The 27,080-nt window shown below is 40.8% G+C and overlaps 1 protein-coding gene across 1 annotated transcript in view; it reads right to left on the reverse strand.

The window, feature by feature from the left end:
• ST3GAL3 (ST3 beta-galactoside alpha-2,3-sialyltransferase 3) overlaps positions 1-27,080 on the reverse strand; it is a 171,417-nt gene that overhangs the window by 122,100 nt on the left and 22,237 nt on the right. Inside the window, exon 2 of the mRNA XM_028123443.2 lies at positions 26,619-26,763. Within this exon, the coding sequence (XP_027979244.1) occupies positions 26,619-26,733 (115 nt within the window). The 5' untranslated portion in view covers positions 26,734-26,763. The remainder of the gene's footprint in view (positions 1-26,618; positions 26,764-27,080) is intronic.

Genomic DNA, 27,080 nt, shown 5'->3' on the forward strand with positions numbered 1-27,080 from the left:
GTACAAATAAAGCTCGTGTGGTGTTCCAAAAAAAAAAAAAAAAAAGAGCAAACAGTCCACAGCCATGCCCGTCTGAAGGCTCCTAGAGATATTTTATTCAAGAAAATGAAACTGACACACCACCTAAGGTGTTTGAATGTCTGGAGAACAGATTCATACAACTAAGGAAGAACTTAGGATTGAATTAGTGAAATATACACAGAAAACTAAGCAAAACAAAAGGCAAGACTTAATTGACTTCAGGAAAAACAAAATGTGCAGTTAAAAAACAGTAATCATGTTATCTATGAACAGCATCTTCGTGGTCATAGCATATGGATTGAATGCTGCTCTAACTGTATGGCAGAATGGGAGGATGGACTTCCTACCTGTGGTGAAGAAGCAGTCAGTGTGAGAGTACTAAATCTTCACCTTCAACTGTAGAAAGTCAATAGGTAATACCCAAAATAGAAATATTAACAACTGGCAATATAAGTATGTTATTTAGAGATCTGGAGGTAAATACCAAACAAATTACTTAGAAGAGTTGAAATTGGATGCCTCCTAGCAGTAGGAAATCAAGCAGTAGTGGTAACGGGGGAGTACTTTTTTTCTTGTTCATTTCTGTTGGTAACAAGCCTTGTAGGATTGTTTTTTCGAACCATGCACATGTATAACTTCACTAAGAACAAACACTAAATTAACTTGCACAGGATTACATAGCCTACAGTGGTAGGAATGGGGCTTCAAAGCTAGTTGATCTGGTTCTCTGACCTAGTTGTCATATAGCTACCAACAGAGCCAATGAAGAGTCTAATAGAAATCTAGGTGACTCATATTTGACCACATCCTACTTACTTAATGCTTTACTAGATACTATCTTATGTTATTTTGTGATTATTTATCCAAATATGATTTATCAAAAATAATTAGTTTTGAATAAAAGATAATTAAAAGACAAAACAACCAAATGTGTGGACCTTGTTTGGACCCAGATTTAAAAAAAAAAAACAAACAAACCCAACTAGAAAAGGCATCTCTAAGATAATAGAGACATTTAAGTATGGATTAGGTATTAGAAGGTATTAAGGAACTAGGTTAATGTGAGGTAATAACATGATGGCTCTATTTTATTTTATTTTTCTTATTTATTCATTTGAGACACAGAGATACAGAGAGAGGGAACACAAGCAGGGGGAAAGGAAGAGGGAGAGGGAGAAGCAGGGTCCTGCTGAGCAAGGAGCCCGATGTGGGGTTTGATCCCAGGACCCTGGGATTATGACCTGAGCCAAAAGCAGACACTTAACCATCTGAGCCACCCAGGCGCCCCAATGGCTCTATTTTAAAAAGTTCTTCTCTTAGAGATGTATACGAAGTATTTATGGGTAAAATGACATGATGTCTAGGATTTGCTTTAAAATCCAATATAACTTTTTAAAAATCCAAATAATAAAAAAAAAGAGATACATCTCTGTGAGAACAGAGCCTGCATTATTCACATGTGCCAGAGACCCTTGGACAGGATGAGACTCTTCAGTCATTTGCCATATGACATTCTGTTCTTCATCTGGAAAAAAGGATGTACTTGGTAGGCTGTCATTAAAAGATTATAGTACTGGGACACCTGGGTGGCTCAGTTGGTTGAGCATCTGACTCTTGATTTCAGCTCAGGTCATATCTCAGGGTCATGGGATCGAGCCCCAAGTTGGGCTCCCTGCTTGAAATTCTCTTTCTCAAATAATAAATAAATAAATCTTGAAAAAAAAAAAAGAGTATGGGGTGGCTGGGTGGCTCAGTCCTTAAGCGTCTGCCTTCAGCTCAGGTCATGATCCCGGGGTCCTGGGATCGAGCCCCACATCGGGCTCCCTGCTCAGCGGGAGGCCTGCTTCTCCCTCTCCCACTCCCCCTGCTTGTGTTCCCTCTCTCGCTGTGTCCCTCTGTCAAATAAATAAATAAAATCTTTAAAAAAATAATATAAGGGCGCCTGGGTGGCTCAGTTGGTTAAGCGACTGCCTTCGGCTCAGGTCATGATCCCGGAGTCCCGGGATCGAGTCCCGCGTCGGGCTCCCTGCTCAGCGGGGAGTCTGCTTCTCCCTCTGACCCTCCCCCCTCTCATGCTCTCTCTCATTCTCTCTCTCAAATAAATAAATAATTAAAATCTTAAAAAATAAATAAATAAATAAAAATAAAAAATAATATAAAATGAAAAACTTCTACATAAAGAGAATGAAAAGACAAGCACAGTTTGGGGGAAAATAATTGTAAAATACAAATCTGAAAAAGGACAATTATCCAAAATATACAAAGAACTCTTAAAACTCAATAATAAGAACACAGACAACCCAATTAAAAAGTGGGCTAAAGACCTTAATAGACTCCTCACCAAACAGGATATATGGAGGACAAATAAACATATAAAAAGATGTTCTACAGGGCATCTGGCTGGCTCAGTCAGTAGTGCATGTGACCCTTGATCTCAGGGTTGTGAGTTCAAGCCCCATGTTGGGTGTGGAGCCTAATTAAGTAAAATAAAAATAAAGTAAAAAACTTCCAAAAAAAAAAAAAAGATGTTCTATATCATATGCCAACAGAGAAATGCAAATTAAAACAACAATGACATACCACTACACACCTATCAGAATGGCCAAAATCCAGAACACTGACAACAGATACTGACAAGAATGTGGAGCGATAGGAACGCTCATTCATTGCTGGCAGGAATGCAAAGTGGTACAGCCATTCTGGAAGACAGTTTGGCAGTTTCTTACAAAACTAAATATACTCTACTATACACTCCAACAATCATATTCTTTGGTATTTATCCAAAGGGATTGAAAATTTATGTCCACACACACAAAAAAACAACCCTGCATACAGATGTTTACAGCAGCTTTATTCATAATTGCCAAAACTTGGAAGCAACTAAGCTGTCCTTTAGTAGTTGAATGGATAAATAAACTGTGGTAGATCCAGACAATGAAATATTATTAAGTGCTAAAAAGAAATAAACTATCAAGTCATGAAAAGACATGGAGAAGCCTTAAATGCATAATATTGCTTAGTGAAAGAAGCCAATCTGAAAGGGCTGCATTTTGTATGATTCCAACTATATGACATTTCTGGAAAAGGCAAAACTATGGAGATGGTAAAAATATCAGTGTTTGCCAGGGGGTGGGGGGGAAGGGAGAAATGAACAGGAGGAACACAGAGGATTTTTAGGGCAGTGAAACTATTCTGTATAATATTATAATGGATACATGTCATCATACATTATACATTATACATTTATCCAAAGCCACACACAGTGCAACACCAAAAGTAAACCAAATCACATTGGTGTATAGATAGATTTTTTTTTAAGTTTTCAATTGTAGTCTGCTTCTCCCTCTCCCTCTCCCTCTGCCTCTCCCCCCAGCTTGTGCTCTCTCTCTCAAATAAAAAAATATTTATTTATTTGAGAGAGAGCATGAGTGGTGGGGTGGGGGGGGAGAGGGACAGAGAAGAACAGACTCCCCGCTGAGCCTTATTTTATTGTGACTCAAACAACATACACACAATCTTATGAAAAATCGTAATTCCCGAGTTCTGGTCTAATTTAGAGATTACTGCATCAAAAGTGGTTTCCAAAAAGACCCAGTCTCACTTATTTAAATATACATGATGATTTCCAAGAATCGATTTCACGGTACATGGAAAAAAAGTCTCTAATTCATGTTTTCTCAACCAGACACATTCAAGCACTCATTTTGGATATAAAATGCATGCACAATTTTTATGTACACATAAATAAACAAGCATGCTGATTGCCCAAAGGGAGGGAGCCAGGGGAAAGTGGAGGCTGGGAACGGCAGAGGGAGAAGCTGATGTTGACCTGCTGAGGGAAGAGGGAATCCCCCTGGACTTGGCAACTGGGGGAGTGACGATGGGATGCTGGCAGAGGCAGGGTGAGGCCCCAAGACGCAACAGATGCCAGCCTGCTCTTCTGGCGGACGAGGCTGCAAAGTTGGTCGGAGATCAGAACACGGAGGGCTCTGTGTACCACAACGGGAAGTTTTGATTTAATATCCCATGCATTTGGCAAAGTATCTGGCATGCTGCAGGACTCTGGCACTGTTTGCTAAAATGAATGACTTCTTCTTCCTTCTAAGCAACGAGAAGCAAGGGGAGATTTTATCCAATGCTTTGTTTCTAGCACTGACAGCCAGTCAAAAACCGTCCAACTAATTTTCATCGCTGCGCTCGCTTCCAGGATGGCTCGCTGCTTTTCCTCCAATCGAGGTGATCTTTGAACAAGACGTGTCCTTTCCTTATGATTTAGTCCCCAGTCCTACCTCAACAAGTCAAGATGAGCTTGCACCTCCCTTCTTGCGCCCAGAGCTTTAAATCTGCTCTTCGTTCAGCTATGCATACAGCTGAGGACTGAAGGTCAGTCACTGGGCCAGAAGTTCTCTCTCAAACTTCTGGCATCAAATTGCTCATAATATTCTCTTTTTATCTTTTTAATGTCTGCAGTTTCTCTAGCATTGTCCCTTTTCCATTCCTGGCATTGCTCACTTGGCCCTGGTGCTCCCACGCCCTGATCCCTCCGTGGTCAGCCCTGCCAGAGGTCTGTCCGTTTTCTGAGTCTTATGAAGGGACAAACTTTTGGGTTTGTTAATCCTCTATATTCTAAGGTGGGGTTTTTTTTTTTTTCTCTTCAAACTTTACTCTTTATTATTTTGGTTTCCTTCTTTGGGTTTAATTTGCTGTACATTTCCTAACTTCTTGAAACCCATGCTTAGATCACTAATTTTCAGCCTTTGTTTGTTTTTTCTAATATATGCATTTAGGCCTGTAGATTTCCCACTAAGCTTGGTTTTGGTAGCATTACACACATTCTAACATAGTGTTTTAATATTTAGATCAATATTTACTATTTAGTTCAAAATACTCTCCAATTTCCATTATGATTTTTTCATTGACACGATTATTCACAAGTTTATCTCTTGATTTCTAGACATACAAGGATTTTCTAGTTATCTTTCTGTTACTGATTTCTAGTTTAATTCTGCTCTGGCCAGAGAATTTATTCCATATGCCACCAATCCTGGGAAATGTGTTGAGACTTGCTGCATGTACAGCCTGAGGCTTCCTCTTCTGGTAAAGTCTGAACTCTTCAGTGTGACGTGAATCATGATCTACCTGCCCCTTGAGGGACATCTCCCCATTAGAGCCCTGCCTGCTGGCCTTGCGGGCTTCCCCGTGGTTTTCCGAAGATGCCAGGCTCTTTCACATTCTGTGCCTTTGCCCATAATCTTCGCTTTGCCAGAAATGCCCCAGTGTTACTGTCTGCTCCTCATTACCCTTCTCTCCGCAGCTCAGATCCTTCCATGCGGCCTTTCCAGACCCCTCCCCATCCCTGAACTACCAGAGGCAGCTGGGACCCGCACCTGCTCTTTCCCTCACCCCCCTCTTCCACGCTGCTGCCAGAGTTCTCCCCTAGAGCGCAGATCTGGCCACTTCTCTCTCCTGTGCACAACCCTCTCATCACATCCCTCTACGCAGAGCCTGAACTCGGTGCTCCATACAGGACTCTCTCCCAGCCCTTCTCCAGGCCCCCACACCTGTGTTTGTGCTATTCCCTCTACCTAAAATGCACGTCCCACCGCATTCCCTGCAGCTGTCAAGTCCAGGCTCCAGAGTCGCTTCCTCCACCAGGCCCTTCCCACACCCATCCCTGAACACTGCCCTTCCCTGGCAAGTTAACCACTCCCTGTATAACGGTAATGGTCAAGGGCAGAGGTCGGGGCAGGAGAATTTCCCTATGTTAACTTTTAGTTATGTTATTTATTTTATTTTAGGAGGATTTTGGTGCTTCCATGGCAGAGTGTGGGCTTTGCAAAAGGTTGGCCAGCACTGTGTGCCCAGCCATACCTCCCTCTGTCTTAGCATATGTAACACCTAGTGCACTCATTTTTTAAAGTATGTCTTACCTAACCAGACTATAATTTCCTTAAAGATAGGCACTGAGGCTTATTTAATTTTGATCTTAAGAGACTAGTACAGTAACTAGCTTGATAGGTACAACTAAATGAACTTCACTGAGGGAATAAAGGAAGACAATTTTCAATTCTAGGTCCTCAAACAGAAATTCCAGAAGAAAGCTCTGCGTGCTGTTAATTCTTCACACTGAAGTCCGGAACACCATGTTTCCGCCAGGTATTTCCATTCCGTGTAAGAACCTTTAATGGCCCTGCTGCATCAAACCTCAACTTGCAGAGCTGGGACCAGGCCTCCATCACGGGACTCTGCCCCCATTCCAATCTTCTGTCCCACTTCCCCCCACCCCCCACCACTATTCACGCGTGGCTCTCAGCAATCACTGTTGCTTCAGAAGGACTGCTAATCCTCTACTTGGCTGGCGCACTTTCCCCGGGCCCCCTGATATCCTGCCCCACTCACCAGGGTCCCTGTCTCAGGGTACAGGTCTTTCTCAAAGCCCCCTCGATTTCACTCCTTCCTCCTCACCTCCAAAACACTTAATCAGGCCCTGTCTTACTCTTGCTTCCTTTCTCTGAGCCACAGCTTTCTGGTCCTGTGTGCCCCACGTTGCCTAGAACAAAGCTAGTAAGTGCCCAACTGTCACTCAGCAGTAACATCTGTTGACTGACAAAGTCATTGATGTCTTTACATCCGCTTCTCTCCGTCCAATTCAAGGGCTGCTTGGGTGGTATTTGCATGAACCCCCAGGGGCTATCAGTGCTATTTGCATGAATATTTCTCTGTAACCCTATAACTCCCAACTCCCTCCACCTGTCACCACATGGAGACATTCCTGCATAACTAAGGGAGCAAGAAGAGCTTGTTTTCACAGCTATACGACAGAATCAGAGGCTTTTCAATGTTCTTTCGCCCTAGAAATACACACACACACACACACACACACACAAAACTGAATTGTTGTGCCTCTTTCTGCCTTTCCAGAGCAAATAATCCTTAAATTCTCAGTTCTGTATTACTCTGTTCTATTCCCACCCTCTGGTAAAATTTTGCTTTCCTGAACCTTTTAAAAATACCCCCAGGTAAAAAGAAAACTGTGATATTATGCTTTGGGAAATTTAAATATGTAACTCTAAGAAATTAAAAACATACAGTTTTGAAGTGTCTCTGATTCCCCAGTAGTGATGAAACCCAGCCACCGGAGGGTATGAGCAATATAATATTGTAGTGGTGACCGGGGTCTGCTCAGTGGAATGTGGGCTGCAGAAGCATATCACCTCCAGTCCTGGCCCATGGAGACCTGCAAAATCTCCATATTCTCACCTGTTTCTCCTCTGTGAACTGGATCAGGACCAGCAGAGGCCTCGAAGGCCCTTGGGGCTGGTACGCTCACTAGATGGGAAGAGTCTGGGTCCCTGAATGAATGAGGTAGAACAGAACTCTTCCCCCAGCCCCCATAGCCCTGCACTAGATTGTGACAAGAGAGAAATAAACCTTCACTGTGTTAAGCCACTGCAATTTGGGGGTAGTTTGTAATAATAAGAAAGTCCACCCTGACTAAAATGACATTATCCTGAATTCTTAAAGTTAAAAATAATAATTATTCCTGAGTACTACTTACAAGCAACTCTGTCTAAAGCTCTTTTGTTGCTATTCTCCCTTTCAGGTGACGTGGGCACTGGACGGAGCTGTAGTATGCCCCTCAGATCCCCCCTCACTCTGGAAGGAAGGAAAGACTAGTCCCCATCTGCTGGCATCACGGTGAGCGGAAAGTCCCCAGATGTCAGGCATCTTCAGGAAAGGGCTTAGTAGGTGAACAGAGCTGCTTTCCCCGGGTCACGCCCTTCCCAGGGTGGAAGGCCACCCCGGGGGGCAGTCTGTGACCAGTCAAGGAGAAACCACAGAGGCACAGCCCCCTCACCCCAACTCAGAAGGGCCGTCCCCACTTCCGTTCCCCATGGCATCAGCTGAGGCCTTTCCTGGGACTGAAACACAGCCCGAATTCTCCCTCCGCACAACCCCGCTTCCTTTTCCTCCCTTTCCTTTCTTTTCCTCTCCGGGGTGTTGACCCCCAAACCACTCCCCAGGAAGCTTTCCACACACTGACCTTCATCTCAGAGTTACTTCCCCGTGATCCCAACATGAGACAGGCACCGTATTCTTGATGCAACATCACGCTGCCCAACCCTGCCTCAGCATATGGCACAAATACCAGATTTTCCAATCAAAAATGAAAACACACCAAGTCACAGTGGGACAGAAGCTCTCCGGGATGGGTTAAACAGGTGACGGGGATTAAGGAGTGCACTTGCTGTGATGAGTGCCCAGGAACATATGATAGTGTGGGAGTCACTATACGTACACCTGAAACTAGCATTACGTGGTAGGTTAACTAGGTGGCACTGAAATAAAAACTTTAAAAAAATAAAATGGAGACTACAAAAACTCAGAACGTATTATACTATTAAAAGAACAGACTCTTTGCAAGGAAATAAAGAGAAACCATAAATACTTTGAGAAAAGGAGCTTTGAAATTGTCCTAAAGAAAACATTACCACCTGGCTTGTAATCAAAGAAATTATTAAACACATAACAAAGAGCTACATAACAAAAATTATTGAGGCTCTATTATCCATCTGTGCAGGTATCTGGTATTATTACACTTACAACAGTTACTTTTTGAGCTAAGAGCTTTATTCACATGCATTATCTCATTAAATATTTTATACGTTCCACAGGCGGTAAAACTCAGGTTCACAGAGAGTAAATAAATTACCTAAAGTCCCAGAGTTAGGGCTCAAAGTCAGGTTGGGATTACTCCAAAGCCTCAACTCTGTAGTATGTCTTGCATGCTCAAGCTACTTGTGCCAGGGGGAAGGGAGAGCAAAAGGCAAGTATATGTGATTCCAAAACCTGTTCTCTCCTCTCACCCCCTCTCTCCTGATGACAGGCACAGGCACTGCCTTTTAGGAGCACATGCTCCAGGTGAATGAGTGGAAGAACTCGACCACGCTGGACTTTGCCAGAAAGAAGCGACCCAGCACGGAACTGTCCTCTAGCGATTCAAAAGGTTCTTCTGCCCTCTTGTGGCTCAAGGAGACTACTACATATCAAAGCTCCATTAAAAAGCTAAAATACCATATAAAGGCAACTGGCAGTCACACAAAAGAGCAGGAGGCAACCGTGATGGGCTCTAAATGAAGCAGACTCAGTAACTCAAAAATCTGACCTTGCCACTCTTCGGTGACAATCACTGCTTGTAATGAGATCATAAGAAGAATAACAGTACTAGAGATCAGAGAAAAACTAACAAATCAGTATTTTGTAATGATAGTAAAGAACAGGACAACAGCTACATCTACTCAGAACAGTGATAAAAGTTTAAAACCTTCTAAGCCCTAAACAAAACTCCTGGTCTTTGCTTTCCACACTTAACAGTATGTTTGAGAAATCTCATAGGCAGCAAATACAGAGCCTCCTCATCCTTCAGGTGCAGAGCCCCTTGGATGGGAGAACTTGGCCCCTACTGGTGGACACTTCACTGTCTTCCCAGCCTTTGCTATTAAAAACGATGCAAAAAAAAAAAAAAAAACCCCACAAAACAACAACAACAAAAAAAGAAAAACTGCCACAGTGGATCATCTTGCAGACAGACTATTTTGCAGGTGTGCAGCATTACCTGCAGATGAATCCCTAGGAGTGGAAATCAGGGTCTAAGGGCACATGCATGCCTTTGTATTACTTTTTGAAATTTTCTTCCTCTGACTTCTCTCTCCTATCTCTCTGGCTGCTCCTTCTCAGGCTGCTTCTCATGCATTCTTAAAAGTTTACGAACCACTGTTTTATTTGGGGTGACTTTGTAAGCAGCGACTACTTGCTGCTCAACTCTTGGTTATAAATTCCCCCAGGACTTGGTCCTTGGTCCTCTTTCATCCTATATCCTTTCCCAGCTATCAGTTTTCTTCCCTGAAGGCAATCAAAGTCACTATTTTGGGGCTTTATGCTTCCAGAGTAATTTTATGCATATGCATGCATATCTATATGTACTATATATATATACGCCTGTACATGTATAAATATAAATGTACATACACAAGACTTTTCACCTCCCTTTCTATATAAATGTTAGCATTCATATCCCAAACTGAAGGAGTTGTAAGGGGATACTGCCAAACAGCAACTTTCATAAGAAACTGTGGCCCCAAACATTTTTCAACCCACAGTTATGTGGCAGACAACTGGAGTGAACCCACGGGGGAAAATCAGATTCAAGTACTGTCTCCCACCCTAGCCTCCTGTTTGAAAAGGTTTCACAAAGTAGGGGCACCTAGGTGGCTCAGTTCGTTAAGTATCTGCCTTCAGCTTGGGTCATGATCCCAGGGTCCCAGGATCGAGCCCCATGTCCGCCTCTCTGCTTGGTGAGGAGCCTGCTTCTCCCTTTCCCTCTGCCTGCTTGTGTGCTCTCTCTCTCTGTCAAATAAATAAAATCTTTTAAAAAAAGAGAAAGAAAGAAAGGAAAGAAAAGGTTTCACAAAGTAGCCACAAATTAATTCAAGGGAAGAATAGAGAGCAGAGGTCGATAAATCAAAGATCAGAGTCTATACAAGATCTTTTACATCTATGGTTATTTACCTATGAAAGATTTTTTATTTTACTTTTAATGAAAGTTCTCTAACTACATAAAAATAGAGAGAAGAGTGTAATGAACCCCATCCTACAGATTACACAATTAAAACATTTTGTTACTGGCTTCCTGGTTTCACTTCTTTCTTCATTCTTTCTCTTTTCCCTTCCCTCCCCTGCCCCTCCTTCTTTCTCCTTCTGTTTTGGCTACATTATTTTAAAATAAGTCCCTGACATCATGCTGTTTCATCCCTAAATACTTTGTCTGGACATAATCATAAAACACAAAGACATTTCCTTATATGACCACAGTATCATTATCACATCTAACAAAGTTAATAATTTCTTGATATCATCAAATGATCAGTCCATATTCATACTTCCACAATTATCTCAAGAAAATCTTTCTATAGCTGGCCTCTTAGGTTTCAAGGGAACTGTACAGCCAAAAAAATTCCAAGTCCAGTCTGCAACAGCCCATGACTATTAAATCTGAAAAGAATTTCTAGGTTCCCAAACCCTCACCAACAGGAAATGAACTGCTAAAGCTCCCAGGAGGGGCATTCCGCTCAGTGCCCACGCTGATGTGGCCTTGGCAGCTATGGGCTAAGTAAGAACCACCATATACCCTTTAGCTATCATACTTCCACTGCCCCCTCCCCCAGTCCTAAGCAAACAATCTATTTTCTGTCTCTACAGATTTGCCAAATTTGGACATCTCATACAATATGTGGTCCTTTATGACGGGTTCGCGTGTTTTCAATGCTCATTCATATCGTAGGATATATCAGCACCTCATTCCTTAACATTCCATTGTATGGATACACCCCATTCCATGCATCCATTCATTAGCTGATAGACATCTGGGTTGTTTGCACTTTTTGGCTGTTATGACTACTACTGCTATGAACATTTGTGTACAAGTTTTAATTTGGACATATGTTTTCATTTCTCTTGAGATCCTCAGTGTAGACTCCAGGTCAAATGGCAACTCTACGTCTAACTTTTTGAGGAACTGCCAGACTGCTCTCCAAAGTGGCTGCACCATTTTACATTCTGACACGCAGTGCAGGAGGACTCTAATTTCACATCCTCACCAACACTTGATACTATCTGTCGTTTTCATTACAGCCATGCTAGTACTTATTAAGTGCTGTCTCAATGTGATTTTGATTTGCATTGCCCTGGTCACTAATGATGCTGAGCATCTTTTTATATGCTTATTGACCATGCATCCAGGTGCCCCCCGACTACCGAAAAGTGGAGAGTTCCTCTGAAACCTTTCATAAGCCAAAATGGCATACAGTGAAGAAGCACTTACCACTAATTTATATGGGGAAATGTTTGAGAATGCCTAGAGAGAAAAAAAATAACTCCTTTAGGCCTTTCTCATACCTTAGGGCACTTCTTGCTTAAGGATGCATAAAATAAATCGAGTGAAAGCACAGATGCTCACAGACACCATTCAAAGCTACAGAGGGCTCGATGCAGACACTGTGAGTGTAGTTCCTGCCAAAGGCGCTTGGAGGCGCCACTCTCGCCCCTTGGAGCGCGTGCTACCTCTATAGCAGCTCGCTGCAAAACAAACACTGAATGCTATTTTCTCTTTTCGCCTTTTTTTCATGAAGGCAAAAATCCTCTTCAGAGTTCTCTCAGCGAAAACAGGTACTAATCATACAGGTCTTTGGTGAAAGCGAAGTGGCTAACACGAACTTTTGAAGAGCAGCAGATCCCTGTATCTTCTTTGGCGAAATGGCTATTCAGATCCCTTGCCCATTTGAAAAATTGGTTTGTCTTTTTATTATTGAGTTATAAGAGTTGTACATCCTATTTTTTTCCCCATCTTTTCCGTTGAGAATAAAAGGTTCCCAACCACTTAAGAGAGTATTGATTGTCCTTTTTCTACAGCAAGAAGAAACCACCAGGGGGTTTCAAGCTCCTCCAGATCAATGACCGCTTCACACCACACTATACAGGCTTTTGAAAAGCCAGACAATCAACAACAGCTTCACTTCAATGACCATGCTTCCGAAAGCCATCCCATTCAGCAACGATCTCACTCAGACAACTGTGTATCCACAGCTAAAGGTCAACCGATCCCTAAACACTCTTAATTCTGGAAGTCTACCAAGGCTTGAACTCCACTCTTTTGAAGACTAGAGAATAAACAGTGGTTCTTAAACTTCTGGTATCGGGACGTTTTACATCCTCAAAACTTACTGAGAACTCCAAAGAGGGTCTATATGTGTGGGTTAATAATGAATATTTACTATACTGGAAATTAATTTTTTTTTCTTTTTAAAGATTTTATTTGAGAGAGAGAGAGAGTACATGAGAGGGGGGAAGGTCAGAGGGAGAAGCAGACTCCCCGCTGAGCAGGGAGCCTGACGTGGGACTCGATCCCGGGACTCCAGGATCATGATCCGAGCCGAAGGCAGCCGCCCAACCAACTGAGCCACCCAGGCGCCCCATTAAAACTAAGAAATGTTTAAATACTAATTTAAAATTAATTATAATAAGCTCATTAAATATTACCATAAACAATACAATTTTATGGGGGAAAAAAACTTTTCCAAAAAAATTAGTAGGAAGAGTGGCACTGTTTTTCCATGTGTGCAAATGTCTTATTTTACAACTTTATAAAAAAAGTGTGGATTCTCATCAATTTCCACATTCAGTCTGTTGTGAAACATTGCTTTAAATATATGAAAAAAATCTTGGCCTCACAGATAATACAGTTAGAAGAGGGAGAGGTTAAAAAAAAAGGGGGGGGAGTTATTTCAGATGTTTATGGATATTCCTCTTTGATGCTACACCAAAGCCCAAAAAGTGGTAGTTTCTTAAAAGTCAGTGGCAATATGGAATCTGAAACCGTGTCAAGAAATATTTTCACATTTTATTACATTAACATCCACTGGTCTGTGTCATACTTTGAACAAATCTTTTTGCCATGCATGATTTGTGAACATTACAACAGTGGGCTTTTGGACATTATTAGTTCACTGAGTTATACAGAATTTCCAATGTTTTCATATTCATTATGCCATATTTAAAAAATCACATTTGTGGTGGGGCGCCTGGGTGGCTCAGTCGTTGGGCATCTGCCTTCAGCTCAGGTCATGATCCCAGGGTCCTGGGATTGAGCCCCGCATCAGGTTCCCTGCTCAGCGGGAAGCCTGCTTCTCCCTCTCCCACTCTCCCTGCTTGTGTTCCCTCTCTCACTGTGTCTCTCTCTGTCAAATAAATAAATAAAATCTTTAAAAATAAATTACATTTGTGGGATGCCTGGGTGGCAGAGTTGGTAAAGCAACCAACTCTTGATTTCAGCTCAGGTATTGATTTCAGGGTCCTGGGATTAAGCCCCAAGTTGTGTTCTGTGCTTAGTGGGGAGTGGGCCGAAGAGTCTCTCTCTCCTTCTCTTTCTCCCTCTGGCCCCCCATCTCTCTGTCTCTCTCTCTCAAATAAATAAAATCTTTTTAAAAATCTTGTAACAATGTCTTCTGAAAAGCAAAATTTTTTACCTTTGATGAAGTCCAATTTATTTTTTTTTCATGTTTTTTTTTTTTTTTACCCTCAAGAAATCATTAGCAAATTTGGGATGTCTGGGTGACTCCGTCGGGTGAGTGTCCAACTCTTCATTTCAGCTCAGGTCATGGTCTCATGGTCATGGTATCGAGCCCTGTGTCAGGCTCCATGCTCAAGCCCTGCTCGTGCTCTCTCTTTCTCTAAAATAAATAAATCTTTTTAAAAAAATCTTTAGCAAACTCAAGGTTACAAAGATTCTCCCCTATATTTTGTTCTTTGAGTTTTATAGTTTCAGCACTTCCATTTAGATATATGATACATTTTAAGTTAATCTTGTATATGATGAGAAACATGAATCAAGATTTGTTTGTTTGCTACCATTTATTGAAAAGATTATACTTTTTCTACTGAATTGCCTTGGCACCTTTATAAAAAATCAACTGGCGGGCGCCTGGGTGACTCAGTTGGCTAAGCATCTGCCTTCGGCTCAGGTCATGATCCTGGGGTCCCGGGATCGAGCCCTGAGCCCTGCATTGGGCTCCTACTCAGCGGAGAGCCTGCTTCTCCCTCTCCTTCTGCCTGCTATTCTCTCTGCTTGTGCTTGCTCTGTCAAATAAATAAATAAAATCTTTAAAAAAGAATTCCATTGGCCATATATGTGTGGTCTATTACTGGACTGTTTTCTGTTCCATTGATCTATATGTCCACCTTAATACCAGTACCACTCTATCTTGATTACAGTAAGCTTTATAAGTTTTGAAAGCAGTTAGTATATAAATCCTCTTAGTTACTTTTTTCTAATATTTATTTTTAAGTAAGCTTTACACCCAACGTGGGGCTTCAACTCACAACCCCGAGATCAAGAGTCGCATGCTCCACTGGACTGAGCCAGCCAGGCGCCCCTGCTATTTTTTAAAACTGTTTTGACTATTTTAAATTCTGTGTTTCCATATAAACTTTAGAGTCAGCTAGCAATTTCTACCAAAAAATAAATTTAAAAATAGCCCACCAAGTCTTCTGAAATTTTTATTGGGAATTGAAGCTTAAAACAAATTGGGGAGATTCAGTATCTTAATATCATGCCTCTGCTCCATAAACACAGTGTCTTTATTTCAATATTCTTTCATTTCTCACGCAGCAGTGTTTTGTGGTTTTTAGTGTACATACTGGCTACTCTTCCCCCTAGGGGGTCTTCTTTCCTGCACTCAGGTTATCCTCCTAACCATCACAGAATGTAGAGGCATACAGAAACAATCATCCAACCACAATGAGGGAATTACAAGGAACCCTATGGAAAATAATATAAATCAAGGCATAAATCTTATTCCCCTTTTCTTCCCATTTCCTTCCTCCTACAGAGGCAACTATTCTATTGTTTAATATTTATATTTGCTTATGTTCTTTTAATATATATATGTTTGATATGCATTTACTTTTTCTTATCAACTTATCAACCTTTCTTATCAACAGGAATAACTTATATACAATAAACTGCTTCAATTTAATGTATACAATTTGAAGAGTATTGACAGTTGTATACACTCACAAAACCACTGCCATAAACCAAGACATAGAACGTTTCTATCAATCTCAAAAAATTCCTGTGCCCTTTTGCAATCCATCCTTCCCTTCACACTTCATCCAAAGTTAACTAAACATCTGCTTTTAATCACTAATAATTACCTCGTACTTTATATAAATGGAACCATATAATATGTAGTCTTCTCTGTCTGATTTCTTCTGCTCAGAATAATGAGTTTGACATTCATCCACAATGCTGCATGGATCAAGCTTGTTCCTTTTCATTGCTAAATGGTACTTCACTGTGTGAATATATCACATTTTGTTTATCCATTCACCTGTTGACAGACATTGAGGTTGGTTTCCAGTTTGGAGCTCCTGGGAATAAACCTGCTTTGAGCATTCTTATACAGGTCTTTATGTGGTCATATGCTTTTATTTTTCGAGGTAAATACTGAAGAGTGGAATGACTGTCATTTTGGCAGGTGTATGCATAACTCTTTAAGAGACTGCCAAACTGGTTTCCAAAGTGGTTGCACCATTTTACATTCACAATAGCAATATGAGAGTTCCATTTACTTCATATTCTTGATAATACATTATCTTTTTTTAAAACTTGAGTCATTCTAATTGTATCTAATGTTATCTCACTGTGGTTTTAATTTGTATTTCTATGATGAGTAAGAATGTTGGGAATTTTTTCATGTGTTTATTGGCCATTCCTACATCTTCTTTTGTATAGTGTCTCTTCAAATCTTTTACCCATTTTGATTAAGCTGTTTACCTTCTTAACTTACAAGAATCTTTTATATATTTTAGATATAAAAGTATGCATGTACTGAGTATTTTATAACTGAATATTGTATGTACAAGTATTAAATGTTCCTTCCATTCTGTGGCTTGCCTTTTCATTTTCTTAGTGTTTTTTAAAGGGCAAACATTTCTGGGGCACCTGGATGGCTCAGGTGGTTAGGCATCTGCCTTCAGCTCGGGTCATGATCTCAGGGTCCTGGGATCGAGGCCCATGTGGGGCTCCCTGCTCAGCGGGGAGTCTGCTTCTCCCTATTCCCCTCCCCCTGCTTGTGCTGTCATATAAATGAATAAATAAAATCTTAAAAAAAATAAAGGGCAAACATTTTTAATTTTGGTAAAGTTTATCAAATTTTAATTTTATGGCTCATGTTTTTTGTATCCTAAGAAATCTTTGTATGCCTGTCTTTTTAATTTATAAAAAATGGCATTGTGTTACTATTTCATTTTTGACTTAAACTATGTTTTTAAAGTTCCATCCATGTTGTTTCATGTATATAGGATCTGTTACTTCTAACAGCTGCAAATCATTTCATGATATAAATACCCTACTTTTTGCCTATTCACCCCTACCCCTAGGATGGAAGCAGACTCATCCTCCAACTCCTTGGGCACACAAATAATGCATGTATCTGATAAGCGCCATGGAATATATATAAAGGAGCAGACCTGCTGAGCTAAAAGATGTGTGTGTACTTCAGTTGAGTAATTATTACAAGACCGTGTTCCAGAATGGCTTTGCTAGTCTACTTTCCCTCCAGCAAAGAATACTGGTTACTATATTCTCACATTCCTGCCAACACTGGCCATTATCCAGCTTTCTTCTTTTGTCAGTCTAAGAGGTATAAAGTAGTATCTTGTTTCAATTTTAGTATTTGTTATAGCCCATAAATTTGAATATCTATTCCTATATAGATTTTTTATTCTGTAAATTCTTTCTTCTAATTCTTTGCCCATCTTCCTTTTTTAAAAAAGATTGTATTTATTTACTTATTTATTTGAGAGAGCAGGGGGAGGAGCAGAGAAAAAGGGACAAGACTCCACACTAAGTGCAGAGCTGGATGGGGGGCTCAATCTCACAACCCCAAATCACAACCTGAGCCAAAATCAAGTCAGTGGCTTAACCAACTGAGCCACCGAGGCGTCCCTCTTTGCCCATTTTCTACTGGGAATGCTGCCTTTTTCTTCTTGAGTTGCAGGAATTCCTTGTCTATTCTAAATATCAACCCTAGCAAATTTTTTTTATTTTATTTTAATTCCAGTATAGTTAACAAATATTGAAATGTTCTTCTCCCAGTGTATTATCTGCATATTGTCTATGATGTCCTCAATAGCACAAAAATCTCCATGAACATTCTGTGCACACTTGGAAAGAATGTGTATTCTGCCATTATTGGGTAAAGTGTTCTATAAATCTCAATTAGATAAAGGTACTTCATAGAGTTGCTTAGATTGTCTATATCCTTACAGATTTTTGACTTGTTTTATTAATTACTGAGAGATGGGTATTCGTATTTTTGAACATGGTGGTGGATTTGTCCTTTTCTCCCTTTTAGTCTTAACAGTTTTTGCTTAATGAAGTTTGATGCTCTCTGATTAAGTACATACATATTTATGTATGTCCTCCTGGTAAACTGCTCCTTTTATCATTATGTAGTGACCCTCTGTAATCTCTTATAATATTCTTTCTTAAGATATGTGCTGAAATTAATATAGCTAAGCCAGCTTTCCTATGCTGATTGCTTATATATTTTCCATCCTTTAATCTGAACCTGTTTTGTGGGTTGTTTTTTTTTTTTTTTTAAGATTTACTTACTTTTTTCGAAAGAGAGACCATGGGGTGGGAGTGGTGGAGGAGAGGCAGAGGGAGAGGGAGAGAAAAACCCAAGCAGACTCAGGGCTGAGTTCGGAGCAGATGCGGGGCTCAACCCCAGGACCCTGAGATCACGACCTGAGCTAAAACCAAGAGTCAGATGCTTAGCCAACTGTGCCACCCAGGCGCCCCTACTTTGAACCTGTTTTTAAATTTAAAATATAGGTCTCATATCAGGACATACATCATGCTTTAACTATTCTGACCGTTTCTGCCTTCAGCTGGAGTTTTAATCCATTCGCGTGTAAATGTAATTGTTGATACAGTCAGGAATAAATCAACTGTCTTACCATTTGTTTTCCATTTCTCTCTTCTGTTTTGTGTTCTTGTATTGCTGTTTTCCTACTTTCTTTGGGGTTAACTGAATTTTTTTTAGTGCTTTTTATTTCTTCTTTGGCTTCTTAGATATATATTTGGAGGGGGAGGGGTTGTTGCTGTTGTTTTTTCCCAGTAGTTGTTCTACCAAGGAGTTCTAAGCAATACACATCTTTAACTTATCAGACTATTTAGAGTCAATATGACAAATCTTCACATCTGACATTTCATACCTCTTATGTTATTCTTTCCTCAACTTATACACAACATTCCTACTTCCCACTTCTTATTTTTCACAAATGTAATAACCTTACAACAGTAAGGTTCCACTTAGCCCCCCCTCCCCATTCCTTGGGCAAGTTTTGTCACATCTTACTTCTACATAGATTCTAAACCTCATTCCACATGCTTACTATTTTTGCTTTAAGCAACTGTCTTTTAAGCAAATTATAAGAAAAAAAGGAAAAAGAGTCTTTTATATTTGCCCATTATTTTTACCATTTCCAGTGATCTTCATTTTTTCCTATAGATCCAAGTTTCCATCTGATCTCACGTCCTGGTGTCCCAAAGGATATCCGCTAGTATTTTTTTTGTTGTGTCGTTCCACTAGCAGCAAATTCCCTTAACTTTTCTTTGTTTGAAAAAATGTCTTCATTTCACCCTCATTTTTGAGGGATATTTTCAACAGATAAAGAATTCTGGGACAACAGGTGTTTGGTATTTTTCTTTCAGCACTTAAAATATCTTTTTTTTTTTTTTTTAATTTATTTGCCAGAGAGAAAGAGAGAGGGAGAGTACAAGCAGCAGGAGTGGCAGGCAGAGGGAGAAGCAGGCTCCCGACTAAGCAAGGAGCCCAATGCGGGACTCGATCCCAGGACCCTGAGATCATGACCCAAGCCGAAGGCAGATGCTCAACCATCTGAGCCACCCAGGGGGCCCCTTAAAAGATCTTTCATGGTGTGAATTCCACTGTTTATGGTGAAAGGTAAGTAGAATTTCTTACCCCCATTAGAAGGTTTCTTTTTCTTTGTTTTCAAGATTTCCACTTTAGATTTCAGATGTTTGACTATGATATGCCTAGATTTTCCCAATATTTATCCTTAAAGTTTGCTGAGCTTCTTAGATCTGTAAGCCAATGTGTTTCACCAAACTTAGGAAGTTTTCAGCCATTATATCTTCATTTTTTTTTCTGTCCAATACTCATATATATTAGACAATTTTATATTGTGCCACAGGCGCCTGAGGCTGTTCATTTTTCTTCCACATTTTTTCTTTCCGTGTTTTGGATTGGATCGTTTCTATTACACTCTCTTCAAGTTCACTGACTTCTGTTATATTCAATCGACTTGTTAAGTGAAATCTTCATATTGTTTCTAGACTTTTCAGTACTAGAATTTGCTTTTTTAAAAAACAGTTTTGATTTCTCTGCTGGGACTACTTATTGTTCACTGTATTTTTCTTTAATTCTTTAAATTATTTGTAATAGCTACTTCGCTAAGTCCAATATCTGAGCTATCTCATGTATAGACTTTTTCTTCTCTTGAATATGGATCACAATTTCCTGTGTGTCTGTATGTCTAGTAACTTTTTACTGAACACTGACCACTGTGGAGATGGCATGCGGAAACTATGAATACTGAAGAGCATCGATTTGTATTTTAACAGGCAGTTCAATTACTGCCTGACCTTGAATTTGTGTAGACATGATTCTATGCTATGTTTAGTGTGGATCTGAGGAAATCCATGGCATTTTTGACTTCTCTAACTTGATGGGACCCAACCTTTAAAATCTGCCTTGCTGGGGCTTGGTTTTCATCTTGTTAGGGTGAGTCTTGAGTAGATCTTACTCTAGAGTGAGATCTTTATTCTTAAGGCCTGGTCTTTCTGGTCTCTCGATGTCAGGGGTAGTAAAGTGCTCATGAGCTTTCTCCACCCTGGCCAGGCTGTCACTTCAAAGTCCCTGATGCTTCAGCTACCCACAATACTGCTTGACCTCTACTCCCATCCTGCGGATGTGGTTAAATTCAGGCAGTTTTGCCCTGTGCATATACAGCCCAGTCCTCAGCTACAGACTCACGGGAACTGCCCCCATCCCCAGACTTCCGAGACCCTGCCTCTGAACAATTCCCTATTTAGTGATGACCCATCTCATGGACTCCAAACACTTCAGCTGCCCTAAACTCTGATCTTTGTCTCCTTAGCCATGCGGAAGCACTGCAGTCTGTTTAGATCCCAGCTCTGAACAGGGTTGGGAAACTGCTCCCTCCCCCCAAGAGAACTGTGGAGCTCTCACCTCATGAGTTTTCCTTTTCTTAGAGATTGAAATTTTCTACTGCCTACTGTCCACTGCTTGACAAGAGTTGCCTCATTTATTCTGTCCAGTGTCACAGTAATAGAGAGAGGGCTAGCCTAATACCAGTTATGCCATTATCATAAGAAGCAGAGGGTCACCCTAAGCTACAGGCTAAAAATGCCAGCCTCCATTTCATTTTTAAGATGGAAAACTAAGAATTAATATAATTTCCTCTGTCTATAAGCTAAACTTAATCTACCCTTCTCCCAATATCAGATCCAAACTCCAACTTACTCACCAGATGGTATTCTCCATAGTAATCAGATCAATAATGCATATTTTATAATCTCTCCAGTTATGATCTTTTGTAAATATAGGCAAGAACAGTGGGAGTTGCTATATTGATAAACGTGGTAGTATGAATTTTTAAAGGTCTCATAAGAAATTAATCCTACTCCTATAAAATATCCACTTTAATTTATGAAATATGAATAGATAATAATAAAGTATGTAAAGTTTCCATGAAATGGACTGTAAGTATTAGGTCTACTGATAAGAGGGCAACTACCCAACTCTCCTAAAAGGCCCGACCAGAATAAAGCATCAGAGCCAAGAGAAATGTCTGTATTTTGTCTCCATTTTGGAGATGATGAAACTGAAGTATACCCAACTCCTCCCAAGATTGTGTTGATCTGTTCATTAAGTTAAATATATGTATGTATATATTTCTACCATACTATGTGTGTGTGTGTGTATACATGCACACACATACATAAAGTATAATAATTCTACAGTACTTCTTTTATTAAGACTATTTTTTTAGAGCAGTATTAGGTTCACAACAAATTTAGAGGTAACTACAGAGATTTCCCATATATCTCCGGCCTCCACACATGTATATCCTCCCCTATTATCAATATCCCTCATCAGAGTGGTATACTTTCAAAAGTAATGAACCTACACTGACACATCATAATTACCTAATGTCCATAGTTTACATAAGGGTTTATGCTTTGTGTTGTATATTCTATATGTTTGGACAAAAGTAGAAAAACATATTCATCATTATGGTATCATACAGATTTACCACCCTAAAAACTCTCTATGCCCTGCCTATATGTCACTCCCCTCACTTCCAACCTTGGCAACCACTAATCCTTTTATTTTCTTCATAGTTTTGCCTTTTCCAAAAATGTCATAAAGTTGGAATCATGCAGGACGTAGCATTTTAAGACTGGCTTCTTTCACTTAGAAATATGCATTTAAGGGGGTGCCTGGGTGGCTCAGTTGGTTGAGCGTTTGCCTTTGGCTCGGGTTGGAGTCCCAGGGTCCTGGGATCGAGTTCTGCATCAGGCTCCCTGCTCAGTGGGGAGCCTGCTTCTCCTTCTCCCCCCGACTTGTGCTCTTGGTCGCTATCTCTGTCTCTCTCTCTCAAATAAATAAATAAAACCTTTAAAAAGAAAGAAATATGCATTTAAGGCTCTTTTGTGTCTTTTCATAACTTGATGGTTTATTTCTTTTTAGCACTTAATAATATTCCATTGTCTGGATCTACCATAGTTTCCTTATCCATTCAACCACTAAAGGACATCTTGGTTGCTTCCAAGTTTTGGCAATTATGAATATAGTTGCTATAAACATCTGTATGCAGGGCTGTTTTTTTGTGTGTGTGAACACAAGCTTTTAACTCCTTTGGGTAAATACCAAGGAATGTGACTGGATCACAGAGTTAGAGTTATCTTTCGTATTATAAGAAACTGCCAAACTGTCTTCCAAAGTCACTGTACCATTTTGCATTCCCATCAGCAATGAATGAGGGTTCCTGTCGCTCCACATCCTCCCTGGCATCTGGTGTTGTCAGTGCTCTGGATTTTGGCCACTCTGATAGATATGTGGCGGTATCTCAGTGTTGTTGTTTCGTTTGTTTGAAGTAGGCTCCATGCCCAATGTGGGGCTTGAACTCACGACCCTGAGATCACGAGTCGCATGCTATCGACTGAGTCACGCAAGAGCCCCAAGCTGCAGAACTTTTAAAAACAGGTTGAACCGTGCCTGGGTGGCTCAGTCAGTTGAGTGTTCAACTCTTGATCTCGGCTTGGGTCTCAATCCCAGGGTCATGAGTTCAGGCCCCGCACTGGGCTCCATGCTAGATGTGGAGCCTACTTAATAAAAAAATAAATTTAAAAACAGGTTGATAACTAGACCAATCTTCTACTTAAAGTCTTTCAGGTTAAGCATCTGAGCCAAGTCCTAGCAATCTGACCAAGACTTGACCACGCACAGCTCTAAGTTGCTCAAAACAAAGCAGTTTGCATCCTGCCACAGTATGTCTTAGGATTAATGAAATCATAAAATTTTCCATCTGGAAGGGTTTCTATGCTCCAAAATGGCATTTCATACAGACGTCTCTTTTAGAATGCAACATATAAGAGCTGTTTTATTTCTTTCTCGTGTTACAGGCCGCGAGCATAAAGGTCTATGCATCTTACATCCAGTTACATAGAAAAGCACATGGACCCTAATAGGAATATACTATTTATTAAATGAATAATTTAATAATAAAAATCTCTAGACCCCCTCCACCACCACTATGAAGGAATTCCAATACATCATCTTGGTAAGTCATAAAAAGTATAAAAATTAAGGAAACATAATGCTAAAGACATTTATTTTTCAAATTTGTAAAATGCCCTTGCATGAAAGACATACAAACTCTTTACTGAGCCTCTTTGAAGCCTCAGCTTCTATGCCTGTAAGGCAGGACAGTAATGATCAATCTAAACTATGAGGATTAAACAAAATTAGGAATGTGAAGTTCTCATTACAGTGCAGACACAGGAGACACCCACTAAGTCACTCTTCTCATTATTAATGGCAGCCCAACTCTCCCTCCCCAGCAGTCATCTCCCTGCCTTAGGGCACTCCCGCTGACTTGTGTGGAGTAAAGGTCCCCCCTCAGCCCTGGTAAGCCTTCAGAGTTAGTCATAGTACCCTGCTCTCTGATGTGACAATATGCTCCAGTAAGATGATCTAAAACAACCTATTCAAAGTCAAGTATCTGAAAGGCTGGAAGTCGGAATAACAAAAAGATGCAAATAGTGGTTATTCAGCTGAAAACCCACTCAAAGGAAAAGCAGACAGCTATTCTTCACCTACTGAAGCAAGCCTACAGCACCATCTCCAAGCTCATAAAGCCCTCTGTCATCTGGAGCTCTTTCTTTCTGTCCCTCCCCCTTCCTTTCCTTCCTTTTTCTTTCTCCACTGCCCTCCTGATGCTCTCTACTATTTCTTCTGAGTCCCTCTCCTCTCTTCTTACCAATCAGAATACAGGATTCAATCCTATCCTTAGTCTTTGTACTTATTGTACTTTCCAGTATCATAATGAATATAGGCTTTAAAGACAAATCAGGGGGCGCCTGGGTGGCTCACTCAGTTAAGCGTCAACTCTTGATAGCGGCTCAGGTCATGATCTCAGGGTTGTGAGATTGAGCCCTGTGTAGGGCTCTGCGCTCAGTACAGAGTCTGCTCAAAATCCTCTCCTCCCTCTGTCTCTCTCCCTCACTCGCTTGTACGCACACACATGCTCTCTCTCTAAAATAAATAAAAAATTTTAAAAATAGGGGCGCCTGGGTGGCTCAGTCGGTTAAGCGTCTGCCTTCAGCTCAGGGGGATCAAGCCCCACGTCAGGCTCCAGCCCCACGTCGGGCTCCCTGCTCGGCAGGGAGTCTGCTTCTCCCTCTGCCTCTGCCTCTGCCCCTGTCCCTGCTTGTGTGCATGCGCATGCGCGTGCTCCTTCTCTCAAATAAATAATCTTTAAAATTTTTTTCTTTAAATAAAGACAAATTAGGATTCAATTCCAGCTCTAATAATTAGCTGTGTAACTTAGGTAAATTAATTAAATACTTCCATTTGCTCAGCTGAAAAACAGGGATAACAGCATCTCCACATAGTTAGGGTGAGAATTTTTTTTTAAGATTATTTATTTATTTATTTGAGAGAGAAAGAGGGGCAGAGAGAGAACAGAGCAGGGGGAGGAGCAGAGGGAGAGGGAGAAGGAGACTCGCTGGCTGAGTAGGGAGCCCATTGTGGGGCACGATCCCAGGACTTCGAGATCATGACCTAAGTGGAAGGCAAATGCTTAACTGACTGAGCCACCCAAGCACCCCAAGAGCGAGAAGTAAATTAACTAAAATTTGTAAGCTGTCTAGCCTAAAACCTGACATACAATAGGCCTTCCATAAAGTTAATGTCCTTCTCAACTTCTCTGGGAAAATATTATCTAATTCTTGGTTATGTTGTCTACAGGTCAATAGTACTCAACAGAAAAGGAGACCTCCATTCCTTAAAACTATTCCCATCTATTTTATGGATACAGATGAATCCATCCATTATGGATATAGACAGTGCTTTTCACTACAGAATTTTGTACTACCCTGACACAAACACTTTATTCTGGGTAGTCTCCTTGATTTTAAAAGTAAGTTGGAAGAGAGAAATTTAAATAAACTCTAGAAACCCAAAGTAATTAATTAAAATTATAAGCTAAGCATTTAAGAGGTACTTAAACATTACACATAAAATAATAAATTAAAGACTTAACACCACATTTTAAAAAAATGGCTTGAAAATGCTTCAGGAGTTTGGGCCAGGTAAGAAAGAAATGAACTACTTCATAGGAATGGTTCCCATATTAAGGTCTTAACACACTAGCAGGGCCCAACTGCAGCTGCCTCTGCCAACTCCTTCTACCTCATTTTAACCTCACACCTACAGACTGACTCTACTCTTGAGTAAATTCTACACTGGTATCAGTTGATATTTGTAAGAAGAAAACTATCTTAGATAAATCACATTCACTAGGAATCAGGACCCACTACCCAATGTCTCCTGTGCCAAGCTCAGACAGCCATCAGACAAAAGAACCAAAAGGAAAACTCCTTACGGCCCATGTGTGACACTTCAAGCTACGTCCAAGAAGAGAACATGCAAAGGGCAGCGCCGCCCAAAGCGAGCCCTTCAACTACAAGCCTAAAGCCACAACACGGGCCACACTGGATGAACGGAAACCAAGTCAGAGAGGAGCAGAAGGCTAGGTAGGAAACACTGTGTAACACAGAGGCTGGCAGGTACAAGCCAAAGAAAGGGATTGAGAGTTCCTGGGGAGGTGGGGAGAAAAGCCATTATTCTATTCAGGTACAAGTTCAGGGCAAGCAAGGGCAAAATAATTAGGCAGGCAAAATTTCTTCAGGGAAAATAAAGCAAAGACAGTATTACACTGAAAACTGAAAATTCAAAAAAAGGTAGAGGTGACTGTTTTCAGGGCAGGAGAAAACCAACTTCACCCCCCAGCCCTAAGGCAATGAATACAAATGGGAGCGGCAAGACACCGCAGTAATTAAAAAGAACAGCATTCAAAAACTAGACGTGCTGGTAGAGTTCGGGGTTTTATTGCAGAATAGCATGTTTTCACCGCAATCATGAAAGGATGTGCCATGGCATGCAGTTTTTGAAGAACATCAAAGTTCTCAACCTACAGCCACAAAAATGGCAGGCAATGTCTGAGCCTCTAAGTTCCAGGAGTTCGCGGCTTCCTCTCACTGCCCGTCTCTGAAGAATACGAAAGCACCGCAGCCCCCGGACGCCCAGTTCCCACTCTGGGCCGGGCTTTTCCTGGGGGCAGGCTGGAGCGACCATACTTACTGGAGTCCTCCCACTGGAGTAAATGGAGCTTCCACGCAGAATAATACAAAAATCCCAGTACCAGAAAAAGGCAGAGGGCTAGCAGCAGATTGCGCACAAATACCAAGAGTCCCATCTTCACATGATTTACGATTTCCTACATGACCTAAAAAATAAAAATAAAAAAATAAAAAAATAAACCAATTTAGGTCTTAAAGGATAAAGCAATCACCTTGTTGATATACTCTACCTTAGAATAAGTGCGTATAGGAAAATTTCCAAATGAAGAGCCACCTAGAGTTACCACGGACTTCCTGACATGGCATCCTCCAACCTGCTAGTCCTCGTCTCAAGAAACAGCTTCACCAGTATCCAAGCCAGAAACCAGCAATCATCCCTGCGTCCCTCCTCTCCCTCATTCCCAGCATCCAATCAATGACCAAATGTTGGCAATTCCAACCTGCCAGGTAAATCCCCAATCAC

Source organism: Eumetopias jubatus, unplaced genomic scaffold (genome assembly GCF_037043125.1).
Source record: "Eumetopias jubatus isolate StellerSeaLion01/CBP00866 unplaced genomic scaffold, mEumJub1_p1.0 scaffold_4, whole genome shotgun sequence".
Lineage (NCBI taxonomy): Eukaryota > Metazoa > Chordata > Mammalia > Carnivora > Otariidae > Eumetopias > Eumetopias jubatus.